At 42.9% G+C, this 22,889-nt stretch overlaps 1 protein-coding gene across 4 annotated transcripts in view; it reads left to right on the top strand.

Annotated features, from left to right (window-relative positions):
- The window catches only part of DOCK4 (dedicator of cytokinesis 4), a 254,109-nt gene extending 250,694 nt beyond the window's left edge, over window positions 1-3,415 (top strand). For all 4 annotated transcript variants that reach the window (XM_080394179.1, XM_080394177.1, XM_080394180.1 and 1 more), the window contains one exon: window positions 2,058-3,415. In XM_080394179.1, coding sequence (XP_080250305.1) covers window positions 2,058-2,483 — 426 coding nt within the window. In that variant the 3' untranslated portion in view covers window positions 2,484-3,415. The remainder of the gene's footprint in view (window positions 1-2,057) is intronic.
- The last annotated feature ends 19,474 nt before the right edge of the window (window positions 3,416-22,889 follow it).

Consider the following 22,889-nt stretch of genomic DNA (forward strand, 5'->3'; position numbering starts at 1 on the left):
CACTAACTGGTTACTAGGAAGCTCTTCAGAGCATTAGCAGCTTGTACGAAAGGTGAGTGACTCTTCCTTTTTTCCTGAATGGGCTTGGTAGTGATGATTCTCGGGGAGGCTTGAAGCTTGTCCTAACATTTTCTTCTAAATGCCTGGACAGAATTGAAGCATTTTACAGCCAAAGTCTGGATTGCCACTTGGGAGAGGAATGCTGGCCCAGACTCATTCTGACAGTTGCTGAATCTAACTTCAAGCATCTGTAAATTTCCAGACTCTTACGGTGTCTATAGACTGTTACTCACTACTGGTACAAGCAGTCTGCACTGTTGTCAGGATCCAAGTGCTTACCCCTGCTCAGGTCCTAAATTGAGGCAGGCAGGATTTACACATATTTGCTCTTGTTCTGAATGACAAAAGCAAAAGTCCTAAATCTTATTTATGGTCACTTAGTCCAAGTGTCAGGCATTCATGGAAGTTGAACTAACTACATCATTTCTTTGAAAACCTTGACCCTGGACCTTTTGTGGGGTTAAGAGTGCAGCTGCCGCCTCCTCACATGCAGAGGAATGGAACCTGAAACAAGTAGTTAAACAGGCTCCTCACAATGTCTGAAATGTCTTCAACATGTGTTGAGCTTTAAAAAAAACTTGCTCTGCTTTTCCCAGGCCATATACAGGGCTTTTTTTTTGCCTTTGTGTTCCAAGTGTTACGTGCTGCCACAGAAGGCCGTCTTAGTACAAAACCCACTGATGCAAATTAAGATTTTCTTCCATTGCTTTCAGTGCACTGTGGATCTAGTTCTAGATGCATAACTAAAATTATCTCAACAGCATAAAGATAGTGCAGCCAGCTCTATACACCCCGCCCCTCTCCTTTTCCTCCCCTCCCCACCTTCTGTTGCGTGGCTCACACTCTCACGCTGAGCCACTGAGTACTAACCAGTCTAACTGGAGTGAGAAATTTGTCTTTGTGATTTCAACATCCCTTTTTTAGCCTGTGCTTGGGGCCAGTAAGTCTAAGTTGTCTCGGATGGCTCCAGTCAAAATTAAGATGTTGCAAAAACTTCTCAGCTTGCAAAGCCTGGTCTAACCTTTTACAGTTTTTGGTTGACGTTGCTTCACTAGAATAGGACTGCTCAGTGGGTTTAGGTAGGGCTTTACTGTCCCAGCCTTCTATTCTTCGTCAATGCTGTCGTTGCCACGGGGGCCCTCAGCTGCCATCCCTCACCTTCCGCACAGCCCTGCAGGGCTGCTGGCCCCGCCATTTGCAACCTCTGCCCTCGGCTGGACCCTTGTCCCTGGGGCCCACAGTGGCGGGTTTTGTGCGAGCGGCACAGTGTGTCCAAGGAGCGCCTGGGAGATGGGAGAGAGGAGCTGCTGCAGATCAAATTGCTGCCTGCAGCAGCTGGGATGTCTCAGCCGGCTGCCGTCCTGCTGCTGCCCCTGAACACGCCAGGAGCTGCCGGCTGAACGGGGCTGGCGCACAGCAGCGGCTCTTAGCTCGGCATCTGCGCTCCACCTCTGACATCGGTATTGTGACACGCTCGGAAGTGATGCACGATGTGACTGCACTCTCCATAGCGTGACGGTGCACTGAAACTGTGAGGAAAACGAATGTGGAAGGTGAGAGCCTGAAGCAGCAGCAGTGAGCGGGCTGCAGGTGCGGTGCCTGGCCGCTAGGGGGCAGGACGCCACCAGGCACGCCCCAGGCGCCTGCCGCTTACGGCTGGGAAAACCCGCTAGGAGGGTTCGGTTTAAAGGCTTCCAGGGCGCTCCCGGGCTATTACGACAGTAAGATAGCGTTTAAATACAGTTTTACGTCCACTTACACGAATTACTGAATTACGAGCGTGACCACACTATGTTTAAGGTGTACCTAGGCACTCTTGAAATGATCTTTTTGTTGGTTTCTTACTGGATCTTGATTAAACAGGGACACAACCATTTAAATTTATCAAGCCTCAGAATATACGTGCCGGTATCTCCATATGTTTTCAGTCTGAGCACAGAAATGCTCTCCCTCGCTTACTCCAGGTAAATTCTTCTTCTGCCCTTTCTTTCGAGCAGGGGTCTCTGCAGTCATTCACACCATCTCCAGTGGAGTATCATTCCTCGGGGCTTATATCCAACTCCCCGGTGCTGTCAGGGAGTTACAGCAGCGGCATCTCTTCGCTCAGCCGATGTAGCACATCAGAGACGTCAGGCTTTGAAAGCCAAGGCAGTGAACCGACAGTGACTGTCCCAAGCTACAGCATTTCTGAGGAGCCTGTGAGAAAAGAAAGTAAAACTCCGCCGCCTTACAGCGTGTACGAGCGGACTTTGAAACGCCCTGTTCCTCTACCTCACAGCCTCTCCATCCCACCCACCACGGACCCGCCAGCGCTGCCGCCCAAGCCACAGCTGGTCCGGCCGAACAATCTGGAAAACAGCAGCAGGAGGACTGAGCAGGTTCCCCGGCCCAGGCCCCTGCCCCGCAAAGTCTCTCAGCTATGAGAAGCCACTTTTCTATTTAATTGCAGCCAGTTCTTTACCGTTTAAGAAATAATATTTTTTAAAAAATGGTAAAAACCGTTTAGTTAGGCACTTTAATATTTCACCCACCTTTTCTTTTGAGTAATTTTGAAATGCTTATTAATATTATGTTGCACATTTGAAATGAAATTACTAATTTAGGTTGCGCCAGATATTATAGGAAGCATGAATGAGAGGATTTTTTTTCAAGTTCATGGTGGTGAATACTGATAAATGTTTTTATTTGTACTTTATTTTTGTTTTTAAAAAAATCTAAAACCCTACAACTCTCATCTGAGTTAGCCAAATGCTTCTTACAAAATGCAGAATATACTGACTGGATCTTTACTACTAGAGATAAATGCACGCTTTCTAACAAAGTAGTCTGTAGATTAGAATGTTTCTGCAAGTAGGCTGGAAGTTGTTTCTCTTAGCCGATGAACAGGTTGGTCATTTCAAATGTCTGTGGAAAAATGGAAATATAATGCAAGTTATACTGCAGAGAACTGTTGTAAGAATGTGGTTTGGAATTTCTGAAACACACACTTGGTTTATATTATTTTTAAGATGGAAAAATACCTGCATTTCATTCAGCATACAGCACCATTCTGAGGAATCTTGATAAAGTTTTGTGCCATTAGTGTATTACTGTACCTGACACATCCTTTTCTTTTTGAGGTGCAATTTACTTTTATTCTTCCAGTTAATGGGATTTTTTGTTTGTTTGTTTGCTTGGTTTTGTTTTTTAAAAAGCTAGCACTTTGCTAGTGGAGGCTCTCTCCTCTTTTTCAAAGTTCACCCTAAAATACAATCTGTGTATGAAATGGGTACAAATGAATTGTTCATTTCACTTGTGTACAGGAATGAGTACTGACTAGTACCAAGGCCATACAGTAAATGAATGGAGTTTTTTTTTAAATACAAACTACTAGTTATAAATCAATAAATTTTGAAAGCTAATTGCAAAGGTCACTAATAATTCTGTAAAAACCTAGCAAAAATTCTGACCAGATCTTTCGATGTGCACATACCAGTGAAGCCAGGTTTTGGATTTGCTTTTTATCTTGAGTTCATCACCGTCATCTTTATTGTAGGAGAATGGTGTTTGGCCTTAGGTTGTATTTCACTGACTGGCATCTGAAGAGTTCTGGAAAGCGAATGCCAAGCCGTAGGAATGTGGAGGGGAAAAAAAAAAGCACCTTCTGTATGTATTTTTTGTATCCTCTTTCTCTTACTGACTGTTTAATGTGCTTGGGAACAGCTGTGTGAACTGCATTTTAAATCAATCATGCTGTTAAAAATATTCTCCCTCTTTTGTTGGGAAGCTCATGTTGATTTTAGCTGTGTTTGATTTGTTGATAGTTTAACTGGAAGAAAGTGACCACTTTTTATATTCTGTCAATTAAACCTTCAGCAGTTACATGCTGTTGATGGTAGTTATAGAGGTTTTCTATAATAAATGTTCAAGTATTTTTGTACATAACTGGTAAATTTTAATAAGGAGTGTACCATTATGTGAAAAAGAAGCAAACAGTTGTGTATGCAGTAAGATTGTTATAATTATGCCAAATACTTTATGTATGGAAAAAAGAATATTTGTAAATATGTGCTTTTAACAATAATTCTGCCATATTGACTTTACAATTTTGAATGTCAGAAAAAATTAATATATGTTAAAATATTTATGTTTTAGTGAAGGTATTCATAACTTGAAAAAGGAACATATGAATTTTAGCTTTGTGTCTTGCTGATTTCAAAGTCTGAAATTCCTTGAACTAGCTCTTGCTTTCTACTATAACATTTTTGTGTCTGTAACCACATCATAAGAGCTGTAGAAGGCTACATATTTATGCTGATATAAAGAAGTAATGCCTGAGACTTAAATAAGGTGTCACAAGTCAGATAACAAAGCTGCTTTGATTTTTTATTTCACCTGTGCAGTTTAATAGATTTTGTTGACTAGTGCTTGAGCACAGTATGAATCAGTGTTATTTGCTCCTGAAGCCATTTTTTTTATTTCTGGCAGTGAGCAGAGTTGATGACTTTATCATTTGCGTGCATTACTGAAGTCAGCTTTGCAGCAAAACATTTCACAAAGTTTCTGTTTACCTAGACACTCATATTGGTTGCTGCATAATGTTAATAGGGAATAAAAGGACTTGATTAATCTTTACAGTACAACTTGTTTTCTACAAAATGAGAGATTATAATTCAGTTTGTCATGGAATTAAAGTTCTGACTCCTTGTCTTGCTACATCTAGTTTCTTTCTGTTAAAAATCTCCTGATGGATCTAGTTTTCTCCCTATTTGGATCCGTAATTGCTTTGTGAGACAATGTGGAGAGTATTGACCTGCTCTTCTAAACAAGTGAAGAATGTAAAATTTACTAGGTGAGTTCACTGTAAATTAACCTGCATGAGCGCTCTGTTTTTATAACCGTGACATCAGGAATACTCTGAACGATAGCAGACACTGTAAAATTGACAGAGTACTCTAAAACCAAGCTGACACATTTTCTGCTTAGCCAGTTTTGACAAATTGATTCTGTAGAACAGCTTTTCAACCTGATTTCCTATAAAAAATGTAGTATGAAATTTTGTTATGTATGTTGCAACACCCAGCGCTTGAAAACCCAATGTAAATAAAGGTCTCGTTTGAATTTTATGTATTACTCATAAATGTAGTTTTCTCACTTTCTGGATGACGGTGAGTAATTCAGAAGCTTATATAGGAGGACCTATGAGAACACATTGCTGTTGCTACTCAATAGCTTGAATGTTAGCCAACGTATGCATAATAGGTGAGATGATCTTATTTTCAAATACTGCATTTAAGATGCTGGTACCTCTGGGATGCTGTAGAAGCAACTGCAAACTCTGCTGGCTGGCTTTGAAATGCAGACTGGTTCTTATGATGGGCTAATACCTCTGCAGTGTGAGTGAACTCAGTTGTCATGATGTCTCAAGTCAGATCATAGCCAATAGCCCGTGTCCTAAAAGAAGCACAAAGCTGAACTTAATCCTTGATAGTAAAGATTTCAGGGTAGCATAAATGTTTGAATGGAACAGGGTTTAACTATGTGTAAGCCTTCTCTTTTGTATGAAAGTGCACTTTGCCCTCCTGCCCAACCATTCTTCTTGTTCACAAGTTGTCCAGCAACGTCTGGAAAAAGCACGGTGACTGAGCAAAAAGATATCAATAGGCAGAAGTCAATGCTGAGATGTAAATGATGAAAAGCATCTTGTTTTGAGTGTAACTGTAAATGTCAGTGGGGCATGTAGCGGCATTGTATCAGTAATCCCAGGTGGTGACAGACATGACTCTTTGCTCCAGAGCTCTGTTGGTAGCCAGGTTTTCCCACAACATTCAGATGATCCGGGTAGAGCCTTGACACGTGCTTGCTGAAGGGCAAAGCCACATCTGCTGAGACTGAGTGAAAGGATGTCCGCCACTAGAGCCCTTGAAATTCTGACCTTGAACCAGATTCTGTAGCAGAAAGCTTTTTCCGTATTAATTTGTTTTTATCTTCTCATTGTCATTTTAATTCAGCTTTTGACATACATTTCATGTAAGAAACTAGGATCATTAGTTACTTTGGATAGCGTTAACAAAAAAATCTTGTGATTAAATGGATGAAGTATGCAAGCCTTAGAAACACGAAAGGTTTAGAGATGCATAGCTTGTGTTACTGAGCATCACGATAGAGTGACTCTTCCTGGGTGGTAAAATAAGGCTGCTGAAGAAAGAACATTAAATTTTTTTAAAAAATTGGATTGCTCAGTAAGGAACTGGTTGTTCTTGTAATGACAGGCTGATGGCTTTGCAGGCTTCGGTTGGGACGGGGCCTATGGCATGAGCCTCCCAGGCACTGCTGGGCAAACTTACCTAGGTTAGAACTTGTGGTAAGGATACAGTTCATAGCTCCTCTCTAATTGACTGATGCTGGGTTTGTATTTGCTTCAGGAAGACTGCATGGGAAGAAGGGAAGAGAGGGTGAAGAGCTGGGGGGCTGGGTACACACAAATAAAACATAGGCTGCATAATTAAACCACTTGATGGCTAGGTAGTTAAACCAAGTGTATTTTCACTTAGCCAGAAATAATAATAGTGGGAGAAATTGAAATGTTAGCTGAAACTGAAGCACTAAATATATTTATTTAAGCTATTGTAGCAGGACTTTATACCAGCATAACTGTTGGTTGAGCTGAAGAGGGCAGAAGGGAAGCTGGAAGTCCTGACAAAATACGGGGGGGGGGGGGGGGGGGCGGATAATTTTACAAAGGCTTTGGTGTGGAGTTTTTCCTCTTTTGCTATGGTTTACCAGAGGAAAATGCCAGAGGACAGAAAACACTGACTGCCATGAGTTGCAAGGGCAAAGAGTTTCTAAATTGCAAAGCTCTGCAAAATATTAAAGTATTTCCTGCATTTTATTACAGAGTGTTTTTTTTTTTTTCTTACCCCATGGTGCAGAACTGATAGTGTATTTTACAGTGAACATCTCAATATTTTAGGGAGTAAATCCATGTCCAAATTTCATAGGAAATAGCTGCTTTGGTAGTTCATAAGCTGCTGGAATTTTGGTTATATATTTAAATGTTTTACATCATTGATTTGTTCTTGGTACTAGATCCACTAGTATATTTCAATTTGTTCCATTTCCTGAGAAATTATTTTGCAAAGGGATTCTCTGCATTGCATTCTTGCTTATTTGTGACAGACTGCTGTTGCTGCTGTTTTTCCTTGACCTTCCTCACTGACTTCCCTTGAAGTGTTTCCTCTTGCTTTTCAAAAGAAAGGCCGTCAGCAAGGAGCTGCTTCAACCTTTCCTGTGGGGAATATTTCAGAAGCACAGCCTGAAGGGGATGCAGCACAGGCACGCAGCTGCTCCCCGGGGTGGGGGGGAGGATCACAAGGGCCTTTGGAACAAAAGGCGGGGGGGCAAGGCGGGGAGTTGACCTGTAGGAGTTTGTGTTCACAGAAATAGCGATAGCTCAAGGACAGGGACTAAAGTAATTTCCTAAAACCAGGAGGTGAGGTGTAAGTAATGTCCTGCGGGGACTAAGTTTTGCTGAAGGGTGAAACTCAGTCCCAGCACTCCCTGTAAATGGAAATCCTTTGCCTTGTTTCCTCATCTTTTGCTGAACGTGGGATAAGGAGACACAAACTACTGTACAGGCAGCAAAGAAATGCTGAATCGACACCTTAAGCCTAAGATGAACTGAGAGACCATCGCTCTGGGTCTTTGGGCCAGCTGCTGCTGGAGGGATGTATCTCGTGCAATGATTTGTCCTTATACTCCGAATACGCTCTGTTAGAGCCAAAGCAAAGAGCTCTGCAGGGCCAACTGCCTGCACTCTGTGAACTCCTGTGCCAGTCTCATCTTTGCCGTCTATTGCAAGAGGAGGGCTGGCTGCAGGTGTGCTGTCTGGGGCAGCATCTACTGCAGCCAGCGCACTGTGCTTGTTTTTGAGACATTTGGTTGACCTTTGTAAATACAGCACTGCAGTAAATCAAAGAATGGGATACAACACCCCAGTAAAATGAATCCAAAGGTTCGTATCGACATTTTTAGAAACTGGCATGTGTCCAAGGAGAGTTGGGTGAAAGCAGCTGATACCTAATGAATTTAGTCCCACCTGAAGAAAATGGTCTAACACTGACCTCAATACACTTCGCAATGAACAAAACATCAATAAAATCAGCTATTTTTTTCAATGAGTACATTAGGACATGAAGCAACAAATATTACTGTGCTGCACTCTTCTCAGGACATTACGTGCAGCAAAGGAAGATTGTGCACACTGGCCAGAGGCTTTTTATGTTGCCAAGGAGAGTTTTCCTGCATCTGCAGACCCCTCTCCCAAGTTCTGTCTCAGAACTGAAGCACATCCTGTCAGTACCTCTAAAGCTGTAATTCAGTGTAGGTTTTATAGCTTTAAAACCTGAGCTGAATGATGATAAGCAAGCAAAATCAAAGCAAATCATAACCTGCTACTTTGAACATTCAGACCGAGTCTATAGGGGAGCAAGCAGGGAGAAAAAGAGAAAATTGTTTTTCAGGTAATAAAGATTTATTTTAACTTCTGGAATATTTGCTACTTTTTGAGGAGTGCTGGATTTTTACCACATGCTTTACTGGGTTTTTCCCCTCTGTGTGAGATAATGCTGGGGAGTGGTTTTCTGCAGTGTCCATGTAGGTTTTAATGATGTTATTCTTGTACCTACAGAAGATGGGCTTTGGTTGGTGGTTTGTTGGTTTGGGGTTTTTTTTCCCTCAATCCTGTGCAGAGAAAGGGTAGAACAGAAGAAAGAAGGTGACAGAAAAGACAGTGGTCACTTCTATGTGATCTCTTAGCTCAGACGTGGTCACGTTCAGGTAAATTCTCTGGCTAGCCCCTGACCCCAAGCCTTTGAAGAGTAAAGACCAGTTCTAAACTGTGAATTTACAACTCGTTTGAATATAGTTTAAAAATAGCTTCTCAATCCTAGAAAAGAGCTAATAGTGCTCCAGGGAGCAGGTTGTGTTTATGAATGAAGCCAAGCCTGCAAGCACCTCCAGCGTTTGCTGCAACACCCCAAAAGTATCTAAATGGGAAAGGATAGCTACTGACAGAGGTTCACACATTGTTCTTGAAGAGATGTGTTTACTTCCTGCTTCTCTTCCTTTCCATGCCCAAATCTGCCCAGCTGAAGGCACAAAAAATCATTTCACAGACTTGCAGAATTGTTGAGGCTGGCAGGAACCTCTGGGGGCCACCTGGTCCAACCCACTGCTCAAGCAGGGCCACCTATAACCAGTTGCCCAGGATCATGCCCAGATGGCTTTTGAATGTCTCTCCAAGAATGGAGACTCCACAACCTCTCTGGGCAACCTGTGCCAGTGCTCGGTCACCTTCACAGTGAAAAAGTATTTTTTGATCAGAGGGAACCTCCTGTGTTTCAGTTTGTGCCCACTGCCCCTGGCCCTGTCACTGGGCAGCACTAAAAAGAGCCTGGCTCCATCCTCTTTGCACCATCCTTTCAGCTCTTAATATTCAGTGATGAGATAAACCCTGAGCCTTTTTGTCTCCAGGCTGAACCGCCCCAGCTCTCTCAGCCTTTCCTCACAGGAGAGATGCTCCAGTTGCTTAATCATCTTCATGCCCTTCATTGAACTTTTTCCAGCGTGTCCATGTCTCTCTTGTACTGGTTTCTCCACCACCTTGGCAGCAGTTTCCATTTTCAGAGCAAATCACACAGCGTACCTGTGCTGACTGTACCCACTGGTCTTACTGGAGGCTGCGTGGTTGGCACAGGCAAGGGGAGCGGAGTTAGCAGGGAGGAGAAGGAGCGGATGTGGGGAAAGCAGGGCTTCCAGAGCCAGTCCAACAGACCTGGATTAAGCAGCTTCCTACACAGCTCTGGTGGAGCAGCACGGGTGCCAGGAGGAGCCCCACAGCCTGGCTGCTGGCCCCTCGTGCCCCCGCACAAGGACGAAACACAGGCCAGCCCCTTGCTGTGGAAGGCGTGCTCCTACACGTGCCTCGGACATGGTAAGCTATGGACACAGATGTGCACCACAGCACACTGCCCTCTCTTATTTGGTGTCCTTACGGCTGCAGCAGTGATGTACTCGTGGTACGTCGAGCATCTCAACTAGCTGTCACAGTATTACACGCAGTCGTCTTACCTGCGACGAGCCACAGCGCCGTACAGAACAGAAACGGTTAAAATGACAAATTGTAAAACAAAATTGCAATTTATAATCCTCACCAACCCTGCACGCACTTAGCTTGAGAACTGGGAATCTTAGCAGATTGTGCAAATTCTCTTAGTGAACCTTTTCTGGTTCAGTGCTGTTTTATTGGAGACGTCCGTCACCAGCCCATCTCGCAAGTGAAGCTTTCGGCAGTTGTGTTAGATGAAACCAGGCACAGCCTGAATGACAGGTCTTCAATACTGTGTTGGCTCATTAGAGGGATTTGTATTCCTCCCTGAGCTGAAGGAAAGGGAGTGACCTGGGAGACCCTGAGCTAGCACTAAAGGCGGAAGCAGCAGCAGAAATGACAGCAGATGGCAGGGCCAGCTCATTAACTGCATTTATCTAATTGAAGACTTCCCGTATATTGTCAGGTAACGATAAAAAAAAGTCATCTGTCAGAAATTCCACCCAGTCATAATTGATCATCATTACTAAACCTGTTCCAGAAAAGGCTGCCAAAATCTCAGCTGTGATCACATAACTCAAACTAATTAGCAAACGACAACTGCTGAGATTAGTTGCTTTGGTTGGGTGACAAAAGGAACCAAAGCCATGGCTGCTGTCAGCAGAATGGAAAGCTGTTTTGTGAAGGTTTGCTGGGCAGACAAAACATCTGGCTAGTTTGCTGTTTTGGTCTTTCTCTGACAGTTTGTATGTTGTGGAGCACAGGGTTGTAACACTTTTTTGTAGAAACACAGATTAAACATAAATGAATAAATACTGCAGCTAGATTAACCTGAATTTGCTCTGAAAACCGCGGGTTTATCCCTGATTTCTACCTTGACCTCTAAAGAAAAAGGCATTAGACAGGAGTTTACTTCCCAAAATTAAAAGGAGATTTTTTTTAAGCCATATTACGAATTTATTGTTGACAAAATATTGCCAAATTTCGAACAATAAATTAACCTTTTATGGGTTTCTCTGTGTTGCACTCCCAGAGGAGCACTGTGCTCCCCCACAGGCTAGCCCTGCCTCGCTCCCCAGCTTAATTTTGAGGGGCCAATTTAAAACTGTTGCTCTGCAATGTGTACCGGTGCTCGCAGTCAGGCAGGTTCTCAAGAAAGCACCATGCCGTGCTGTCCTTGTACAACATATTTAGTGGTGCTAAAAGTAAATTAATAATGACAGAGAACGACAGTTTTTAATCTCACCGCTGAATCCTCGGTCTGGCTGTAGCGCAGGCAGCAGCACTTTGCAAAGGGTACTGCTACAGTTGGGTTTGTTTTTATCTGGAGCAGACAAACTGCTGCAGCTCCTCCTCGGGTCTTCTGTAAGTGTCTTATTCTGTGCGTCCTGCCTGGAGAACAACATATTGACAAGGTCATACAGCAGTCAAGGGAAGAATAAGTTATCTGCCTTACCTGCTTTGCCTGCGTTTGCCTGCACAGTAAGTGCCTATTAAACGATGCTTCTGCACAGCATAGCCAGAATAACTCAATGCAAGCAAAAGGGCAGGCTCCCATCCTTACGCATGCTTTCCAGTGGGAAATCATGTCATAGTAGAGCCAGAAAATAGGTGAATAAGCAACAAACCAGAACAACTGAAATACTGACTTCACAGTCAGGGCGAGGCTGGTCCTGGGTGATCCGGTTATTAACTTGCGTACGTGGCCATATGAGTTCTCAGCACCCAAAGAAACATGTTGTAGGTAATAGTCAGGTCAAAAAGATGTTACCTTCTTCAAAAGGGATATTTTCTTACACAAACAGGTTCTAAAGGGACTCTAGTTTCCGGGGGGTGGCGGTGTGGGGGTGCTGTCTAAATATGTTTGGAATAAATAGCAGAGGCTGGTGCTAGATAACGAAGGATTTAAGAGGATGTGTTGAAGAGTAGTTTATTATTATTTTAATGACCTTCTAAAATTATTTAAGCAAACTCCATGCTTGTATTCTCAATTTTTACCTTGGTTTGTCTCTTCAGACTAAAGATTGTTTTAAATTTAGTGGTTTATTCGTAAGAGGGTTATTTTATAGGCTTATGCATTATGCAATTGGAAATAGCCACTCATTTCTTTGCGTAATTTGAATTCTTCATACAGTTAGAACAAAAGTATTTAAACCTCAAGACTGGCTTACTAAAATAGTTTTGCTTTAGGCAGATTGCAACCTACACCATTTTCTTCGAGATCCTTCCTCTGAGAACATTGTATCTAATAGGAGTATGAAAAACGTATATATGATCTAATACATACGCAGGGTGAAAGTGGAAGCTCTTTAAACCATTTACAATCATAGTTCAGAGGCAATCATCTTCAATAGACTAATCTTGAAATGCTCTGATGTGGTGGAGAATTGAAGCATAAAATTGCAATTACTACTTAGTTGTAGTTTATTTCTGTAATGTGTTTTGAAATCAAGTGATGCTACACATTAGAACTTCAAAAAAATTTTTATATACAGCATGCAATTAATAAAAATGCAAAACAAAACCCTCATATTCTTTCTAAGCTGCCAGAAATAAATTATAGCAATGTGGCAAGTTACAATCCACATGTTTTTTGTGTGTCTTTGGAGAAAACCTGTCAAGTGTAAAACCTGAAGTAAACGGAGATGTCTAAAAGCACAATTACTGTACTAGATCCTCCAGATTCAGTAATTACCAATGAAGAACTACACATAACATTACTGGAAAAGACATGTTTTATGCCAGTAGAGGATTATCACAGTAACTATTTGAAACCAAAAGTTTGGATTACAGTGTCATCCAGATGCTGTTCCACAGATTTCAGAGTACTTATTCTCAATTCGCAAGAGCCAAATAATGAAAATAGTTTTCCTTTACCTCTCCAGTCCTGAATTCAGTTTGTGTTCCCATGCTGACTTCACACTAAACTACATATGAAGGATGAAAAAGCCCACCCCAAACACACACACAAACACCTGAACTTCAAAACCATATACTCTGATTCCTAAACAAAGAGAAAAAAACATTTTTAGAATTATTACTTTTAATATATTTTGTCCTCATACACACACACAATTTGCCCTGCCATAGCTCATGGCTTATGTCCTAGTAACTCCCTTAATCAAAACTGTAGTGGGGCTCAGTGCATATGATTTACAGTGCTCCCCAGAAAATACAGGATTTTTAATCTGATATTTGATCTTAGTTCATGCTATAATCTCTGTGCATCGTACAAAAGGGTGCTTTATAACTGATGCAAAAAACGGGTTGCCTCACTCTTCAACGAAGACATATAAAGTTTTGCCATCATTATACTGACTGCACAAAATACTCATGATACTTGGACAAAACTGGACTAGTATTCACAGAAAATGTGTTATTTGATGTTTTTCCAGGCTTTTGACTTGTTCAGTGTTTGCAATTTGTTTAACTAAGTCACAATAAATGCACTATTCTTTTTAAGAATAAGTATTTTACTGTATGTTAAATGCTTGAAGGTTCACATTTAATGTTTCAGAAGTTGGGTTTTTTTCCTTTTGTTCTTAAATCCTAGGTATCAGGCACCTGGAAAAAAAATAAAAGTAAAATTATTAATTCTTAATGCAAACTACCTCTTTCTTTTTAGGAGAAATAGTTGGTGCTATGGCTTAGGTACAAAACTGAAGTCAGTCATCCAGACCTAATTAAAAAAAAGGCTTAAGTAGATTCAGTGGAGTTACTTTGGATTTACAGCAATGTAACTTGGAACGGAACAGTCCAGCCTGGAGAGAGCTATTGAATTTAACTGAATACATCAAATGCAATACATTCAAAGGGATATATTTATCGAGCTGACACCTGGTGTATGCAGTCATCCAAAGTCTTCAAATATGAGATCCAAAAGGACAAGGTCTGACCTCACACACTGTTCTTTGCTGATACTTAGAAGTCTATATGAATATATATCTTTGCATTTAGCATTCTGTAGGTTTGCAGACTGCCACGATCAAGGCATGCCTATACAACTGTGCCGAGTAGCTAAGGGTTTAGCTCACAGGCAGGTCTGCAGCACTCAACCTGATAGTTTCCACGGCCTTCCTCCTAGAAAGGGAGACACCAACAAAATATCACCAGAAGAGGCAGCAGCTCCTCTTTCACCCCCATAGTCCCCTAGTTAAAGCACTCAGCTGGTATGTGGCTGATCCATACGTAGTATCCAGGTAAATCTTTGACTGTTGTAGAGACAATGCAGCTGTGGTTGTGGAGACCATACTACAGCTTGGGGCAAACCTGCAGTATACTGGTAATCCCTTCCCAAATTTTATCTTAAATATTATGTAAAATTAATTCTGCAAATGTTAGTATTCAGGTAAATGTTATATGCAGTATGCTTTAATTATGATAAATACTAGTTGGTGAACCTGTGACCTCCATTGCCAAATTAAACCCAGATGAATGTCAAACCCACCGGAATGAAGAGATGCATTTGTTCTTTCATGTCACCTGTCTTGGGTCTGTGTAAGTAGTTGTTGTATACGTGGTACAATAATTGCTCTCCATTGGAAAATACTCTGCAGTGCTCTGTCATCTACAGCTTCCCCGGCACATGAAAATGCTCACCTTAATAGGCTACCAGCGCAGTTAACGCTCTCCTGGTAAAGCTCTTTCATTTTGGACAACATAATCAGCAATTTGCTGCATTGTCAAACACGGCATGACTCTGTTCGTGCCTTTCTGGGGGTAGCAGGAAACTTGTGATTACATACCTGCCTGGCTGGTTTCATTTTTCATTTAATAGTAGCCTGCTGAAGTAGAGTCAGAGAGCAGCTCTCACAACTTGTTTAGCTCCCTGGGTAGACACTTTGGTGACTAAGACATTACATATATCACCAGCAGCAACAAATCACCAGAGCCGTGGCTCTTTATAAGAGCTAATTCAGGTGCCTGAATTCAGCGCAGGATTTGGGGCAGCACCTGGGACTTTCACCTGAGTACACTGAGGTACACAAGCCTTAGCAGCGGCAGAGTCCAACCACAGCTGGCCCTGCAGTTTCATTATTGACTAAGGAAACCTGGTAGCTTTGGTGGCCACCCTGAGGACCAGCTGCCCCTGGGTGCTTCCCTCAGGGCAATGCATTCCCGGGGTGGGAAGGAGACGGAGGAAGGCAGAAACATGAAGGTTAGATACTTATAGTTGGCATGAGAGCTAGCCCTCAGTACATATACCTGGAGTATATCACAACGTTTGTTTCCCTGCGAGGGAGATATATATCCTTTTATTGACCAGTTTGCTGAAGTTCCAAATGATTTTTTGCTAAGTGTTAAATGTTTTGTTGTGTATGAACTTTCCTGGAGGTCTGAGAAGAGCTTTGAGGGTGAGAATGAGCCCTGTAAGCGTACCTGTGGACATACAAATATAAGCAAATTAAAAACATGACTGTTTTCAAGTGAATGCTATCACTGAGGTTCTTTTGATGACAGACCCAAAAACCTGCAGTGTAATGCCTTCATTTGTCCAGGCAAGAGGACGTATGCATATAAAAATTTTGTATTTTTAGCTCCTGACAAGGCTGGTTTTTATGAGGTTCAGCTTCAGTGGCTCATGCCAGAATGCCTGAAAAAAAGTTTAGAAAATGTTTTTAAAATATCAAGTATGCAATGAAAAAGAGACCCTTTCTCAGTATTCAAAGAAAAAAATCGTACATGATGTCTTAAGCGGCTTCGAGGTTGAGTGATGGGAACTGAAATGTGGTGTCACAGTAGGTGGCTGCACTAGATTTGACTCAGCCAATAGACTTGACCCTTGGAAACTGCAGCATGTATTATGGAAGAATGCAGTTCAGTATGCCAGTGCGGTCAGGGCCAGAGAATGAAAAGTGAGCCAAAGAGGTAACTCCATCATTACTCCCTCTGGCACGGGTAGGGCTGGCACAAAGGAGTTGGGGGGGGGGGGGCAAGTGGAGGCAGGGAGAGAGAGTGTCTGTCTGTGTGTCTGTGTGAAGAGACCAAACCCCACTCAGTTAGCCGTCTCACCAATGTTACCTCAGGTATCCCCAGCTAAACTCAGTAACCTTCAGAATGACTGTTTTACAAAAAATGGTCCCTGAGGGCTCAACATTTCTTCCCAAAGAACATATGATGTGCCTCAGAGGTATAAGTTGAGGCTATGAAGGTGAGAATTGCCTCCTACAAAGTACACAGCATGAATTTTACAGGAGCAAGTTCAGTGCCTAAATTGTATGCCAACCTGGTCAGGTTTTGGAAACTACTCATTTTGTCTGTAGCCCTTGAGGTCTAGCAGGGAATTTAAAAGTATGCACTGAGCACTCTGAATGAAGTCGAAGCTGTAGAAATTGCAGAAGTCACCATTTTCTTTTACATCTCAGCAACAGCAGTCGGTGTCTCTCTTCTACATGGAGCCAGACAGCACATTCAATGTATGGATCAGCCCTAGGGACTCCTGAGCTCCATAAACTGAAACTGAAAGGTGAGCAGGAAACTGGGATCAAGCTCTTCTGCTTCCCTGCAGACCTCACTGACTACATGGTGCTTGTACACTAAACGGCATTATTTTTTTTAAAAATAGCCATATTTAGAAGTTTTGAGAATCCTGATCCTTTGGGGTATGTGTAAGTCATGCCCTGATAATTCCTATGAGATTTAAAAGCCTGTTCTGTTCAGTGCCTTGATTTAGGTATGTGTAACCATAGCCGTATGCTTGCAGGAAAGCAGGATTTCAGAAAGAACTTGTAGGTCAAATGAGGTATTATCCACAAGGTTATACAACAGCTGAGCAGTAGGGTTTAGACCATAACTCTGGATTTAAGTGTCTCAATTCCACATCTGATGCTTTAGTCCTTTATTGGCTCTAATTTCATATGTTTGGAAGGGATTTTTCCCATGGGAGGTTTAGAAATGCAGCTCTGAAAGAGTGCAACTAGCTGTTCTTTGAAGATTTTGGATTCAGAAGGTGCTGATGTAATTTTAAAAAAAACAACATTAACTCAGCCCGGGCTATAAAATTAGATATAAAAATTGATCCAGCAAACAAAATGTGCTTGGAACATGGTGACCTGACAACCTGTAATAAGGTCCTCAAAATAACTACTAAATACAGGCACATGGAGATGCCAATTGCTCTTAACAGTGACACCCACTGTTCTCCTGTCGCATTGTGTCACATACTTGTTTTAAATATAATAAATATAGTAAAGAATGTATCATGTTTTCTAAATTAACAATCAATGGAAAAAATAAATGAAGTTCCACGTAGCATTAGTAAAGAAAACCTTTTAAGAATTATTTGATGCCACCACTGCCAGTGCCACACCGCTGACTTGGAACTGCTTATGACTGCCCCTCCAGCCTCGCGTTTGCTGGCAGTTAGCAGGCTGGTTAGCCGGGACTGTGCTGTTGTGGCTGTCCATGGCCAGCAATGCTGCTGCTCGGCAGACAACGCTGGTATCACATCTGCCACTGCTGGCTGAGGTGGGGGGTGGCGGGGGTGGGGTGGGGGGGTGGTGGATCAGAAACAAAAGAGAGAGGAACTGTTGCCATCCTCTGCAAAGTGCTGCGTTCAGGGTACATGTCCATTCAGTAATTGCACAGAAGTTTAGCCGCAGCAGGATTTTGTAATTACACAGCTTAATTGTCCCTGCCTGTTATAAACGGCTCTTTGTTTTTGCCATTCACCCACACTATTTCTGATTGCTTGTCCCTCACTTGTCCCCTACCGGTTCCTCCAGATTCCTATTTGCCATTTCAATACCCTTTGCCATGCACGTCTCAGGTGAATTTCCTCATGCCTCTGCTCACCAGTGTTTCTGACTCAGTAGCTCTCAGCCTGCTCCCCTGCTTCCTTTTCGGCTCCCACTCTCTCACTGGAAACTACTCGTGCTGATTTTACTTAATGCAGTATAATTAAGGGTAAGGTTTTTCAGAGGGAACAATGTCACTTTTCATAGACCGGAATGGAAAATCTGGCAGGATGATATCAAATCTTGCAGACAGACTTTAAGATCTTGATCATGAGCCAAACAATGTCCATTCACTTGGGGTTTTTGTAAGGTTTCAGGGTTGTTTTTTTTGATTGGTATGTACCATTTCTGTGTTTGCCTGAAGACCATCTTGAAGGCCAGCATCACCTACAAATTTGTCTTAAAGAACCAAAATCTGCACACAGGAATATGTGCGCTGAAGGAAAGATTTGCCTTTGGCTTGCTCAGTTTGATAACATAACAAACCTGTATTTCGTAACTGTTTGTATACAAACAATGTAAAGAATAAAAACTATTACCTTTTTTTGACAGTGGTTTCCTCTCCACCGCTTCTAGTGCATCTTTGAGGTCAACTGCCTGTCCTCCTGACAGTGACTAGCTCTGGGAGCGTTACCAAATCTTGTAACCACGAAAACTCCAACACAAATGATAGTTTAGAAAGCCAGCATCGGTTTATTGCAGCGCTGGGTGTGTGAGGAATTTTTCTTCCTAACGTGCACACCAAGTTACTTGAGGGTACACATTATATACAGTTGAGTACTTGCACATTCCTAGGACATCACATATTCATTTTCCTTCGCACACAGGACTGGTTACAAGTTTCTCACTTCTAGTGCCAACTGGTGCACACCCTCAGCTACTGCTGCTGGAGGTTTTTACCAACTACACATGCTGCTGAAGAGGGTGTTTGCCCTCTTTTGGGGGTGGAGGGGAGCTGTTTGACTTGGAGGTCATGATCTTCCATTACCACAATCACCTTTGTCCTACTTTCAACTGATTTTCTGAGGGTTGCAATACCTTCCTTACCAGCTTGCCTCCTCCTGCAGCCAGAACTTCTTCAGTTGGAGGCTTCTTTCTGCATAATTTATATAAAGGTGTTCTTATCATTATCTGTTCTTTATCTCCCAAGACTGACTCCTTTGATTACAAGTCCTTTCATTCATCAGTTTTGACACCTTGACATGGTGGGTACTTGAGAGTGTGGATCAGATTGACCTAAACTTTGTGCACATTCTTGTTTACCTAAATCAGAGTTTGGTAATTCGGGAGTTTAGGCAATAGAGGCACCTCCTGTGGCACCCTGCCTGGCAGGAGGGGGATGTGCATTCCCATATGATCTGCTCTAGTGTTGATGCTGGACCTATCAGAGAGAGCAGGTGCAGAGGGCTGGTACATCTATTTTTGGATCTTCTCAGTTTAAGTGGTGGCCGGGACTCTCTCTGGTGCATTTTCAGATAGGATAACATAGATGGCTTCGATGCACTTATTCCATAATGGAAATCAAGCATACTTGTGTTTCCAACCTTATGTTAGTGCCTTCACCAAACTTAACGGGCTAAGTAGAACAGCAGCAACATTATGTGGCCTTCAGCACTGCACTAGCAACCCTGGACCTTGCAACCATACCAGATGCACCCAGTAACTGCCTGCCACGACCCATCGTGTAACCAGAGCATGCAAGCTGCATCTGCTTTGTCCCATGCTTTCCTCACAGGATCATCTACACCAAAGAACACCAGCAGCTTGATCAAGCCTGTTCCCCTTTTCTTTATACTTGCTACTATGCATAGCATCAGCTCCCTGTTCTGTCCTTTTTCCATCACCATTGCTGCGGTCTGAGTACTGGAAACAAGTCTGAGCAGACACAGCAGTGTACATGTTAGTGTGGACCTACAAGGCAGCTCACTTCTCTGAGTACAGGCCCTCTAGCAGGACAGGACCATGTGGTGTAGTTCAGACTGATCCATTTTGCCATCAGCATTATAGGCTGATGGTAAAAAATATAGGTGCAAAGTGTGAGGGACTGCTTTCAGTGGGAGCAGAAAGCAAAAGCTCCAGCCCTGGCTGCCTTGCATAGCTGAGCTGCTCCTGTTGTTACGGCAACAGAGGGAGATGTCTGCTGTAAGAAGAAAGGGTCAAGAAATTTGAATGACTGAAGACAGGTGGGAGAGAGAAAGAAAATAAATTGGTTCCAGGAGAGATGTGGCAGCAGCCACTGACCTAGGGGGGATGGAGAAGGCAACTCCGTCTGTGTACATGCACATTGTGCCATATCCATCTCTCCCCTTGAGAAGACACGCTCCTGCAGCACAGAGCTAACACCGTAGCAGTCCTCACTCTGGACCGGTTGACACTGTGTGGGGTAAAGAGAGTGCCTGCTCACCCCAGGAGGGAAACATTAGCGGGCTGAAACAAAGTACGTGGGTACTCTGAAGCCGTGCCTGGCACTCCCAGAGCTAGCATGACCTCTTAGCACGCAAGAATCACCCACAGTGGTAAGCAAGACTTTGAGTGCTGATTACAACAGTCATTACTGCCCCTCAGTAAACACAAGGAATGAAGGAACGCGTCTCTGCCTGCACTGCTAAGCTAGCTGGGCATGCTGTGTCATTGTGACCATAGTCATCTTTTTTGGCATAAACTAGCTAGTTTGTGGTCTTACATGAATGTTACAGAAAGTGCAGCAGCTGCTTTTTTTAAGCAACTCCGTTGCACATCTCTATGACCCTGGAACGGCTGCCTTCCAGACAGCAGGTGTGCACCTATGCCTTTCCATCACCAATGCAGGTGCCAATTTCTGCCATCAGCCATGACATCGCTCTTCTGTGAAGGGCTACAAGCGGGCTACTGGGTCGGAATGTAAAGAAGGCAGCTAGGCACACCAAAAGATCTAGGGGAGCTGTGTTGTGGGATATCAGAGGGCACAGAGGCTAGGTTTCACACCTGAGGACACTGCGTCCCTGGGCAGCTGGGTGGTGCATCAGGAGCACACCGTGTGAACACAGAGCACTCAAACCCAGTCCCCTCACCAGGGCTGGCAGTGTGGCTGCGGTGGGTCAACCTTGGCTGGTTGGCAGATGCCCATCAAGCTGCTTTCTCATTCCCCCTCCTCCAGCTATAGCGGCAGGGTGGATTAGGCAGTGTGACTGGACACTGACATTCTTCTGAGGTACAGTATAGTAAAAATGTGACAGGAAGGGTTTGTGGGTTTTTTTCATTGCAAATTGGAAGTTAACATTTGACGAAAAGATGACAGTAAAAATAATATAAACTGAAGTGTCAAATAAATGGTAATATTTTCTGATGGGAGGCACCAGCACTACAAGTTAAGAAGGACTCATGGCACTCTGATTTCCTATCAGGTCAGCTGTCCTGTGGGATCAGTGACCAGATTCAGAAAAAGTCTCACCGTAACCCATTTCATGGCAGACAAAAAATGTGGGAGGTGACTTGGAGGCGATCTGGATGCAAAGAGCGTTGCAAACCATGTTGCTCTACTAACCCACAGAGAACAGTTCTCACTAGGAGAACTAGGACCAGTAAAAGGAAGGAAAGCATAAAAAGATAGACATTTCAGGCTGCAAGCTATTTATTATGCTTGCTAGAAACAATGCTAAAATGAATGTGGCTACAAACACTCAAGGGTAGACACCTTTGACATAGGTAGACAGACACTCAGTGGTGGCCTTTGTGAGACCCCAGTGACGAAGCTGTCTTCAAATATCTCCCTCCCTGCTGCTTGGCTGAAAGATGGGTTGCCCCACACAATTATTATTCTCTCTGGTTAAAAGTGAATAGGTAGGGGAAGGACTGAATAATGAAGAACAAAAAGTTCCTGAAGTGTCTTGGTCTTCAAAACCAGCATATTGTTGAACAGCAAGCTGAGAGCGGTCAGCCGTGCTGCTACGCCTCAGATAAAAGCAGGCACTTCCCTCCCTTGGTTATCTGAGCCAGCCACAGGAGTGCTGGTGATGTTGGTTTTCATCTTTTAGTACTTCTTATGTTTTTGATTAAGGCTTCCCTGGACACTAACTTTTAATGGCATTTGAGGAATTGCAAATGGCTTCGCAAATGGCTTCTTAATCTGATGAAACAAGCAAGGAATAATACAAAGGGTAAAAAAGCCTCAACATCCTGCTTTCATCAGAGTATTATGGGAAACATGTAAATAAAGAAAACAAATCAGTGCCCTGTTCACACTTCATCAATTGCCTAACAACTTGCAACCCGTTAATTACACACCTTTAAAATGCATGTACAGGAGAAAGGATTCAGAAATAAGCTTCTATAATGAGAAAAGCCAGCACTGAAGTACTGACTCCAGTCAGGTATATTTAACCCTTTAAATTTGACTGCTGGAAGAATGTACAGCAATGTAACAGCAAAGTAGCTGTTGGCTGCGTTATGTTAAGCATTTAATAACCACTAATCTACAATGATGACTCTACATTTGTTTACTGCTACTAACCTTTGTAACCTTTACTCCTTATTTAAAAGGAAGATAAAGATTTACACATAAGAACTGAATGCTAAGTCAGTTACTGTTGATTAAATATATTGAAGACTATCAAGTGATAGGCAGTATTAGGCTGAGTTACTTTCACATTTCCAAATGTTTAGGACCTATGTAGCCCAGCAGCTCAGCAAACGCAGTATTGTTAAGCCTAGCAGCAGAACGTGAGCTTCATACAGACTTTGCAAATCCTCAGGACCTTCAGGCTTTGCCAAACTTGCTTTAGCATGCCTACAACTCTGTTTTACCTTGTTTACCTGCAACAACAATTTTCTAACGATCAGGTGGCAGTTGTCTAATATGCTGAACTCCTCTCTCTAGTGACCAGCAATAGGATGTGGGGAAATGGAATGAAGCTGTGTCAGGGGAAGTTCAGGCTGGACAATAGGAAAAGGTTAATCACTGGAAGGCTGGTTGGTCACTGGAACAGGATCCCCAGGAAAGTGGTCATGGCACCAAGCCTGTCAGAGTT

The sequence above is a fragment of the Falco punctatus genome (assembly GCF_963210335.1).
Source record: "Falco punctatus genome assembly, chromosome: 6".
NCBI classification, from domain to species: domain Eukaryota; kingdom Metazoa; phylum Chordata; class Aves; order Falconiformes; family Falconidae; genus Falco; species Falco punctatus.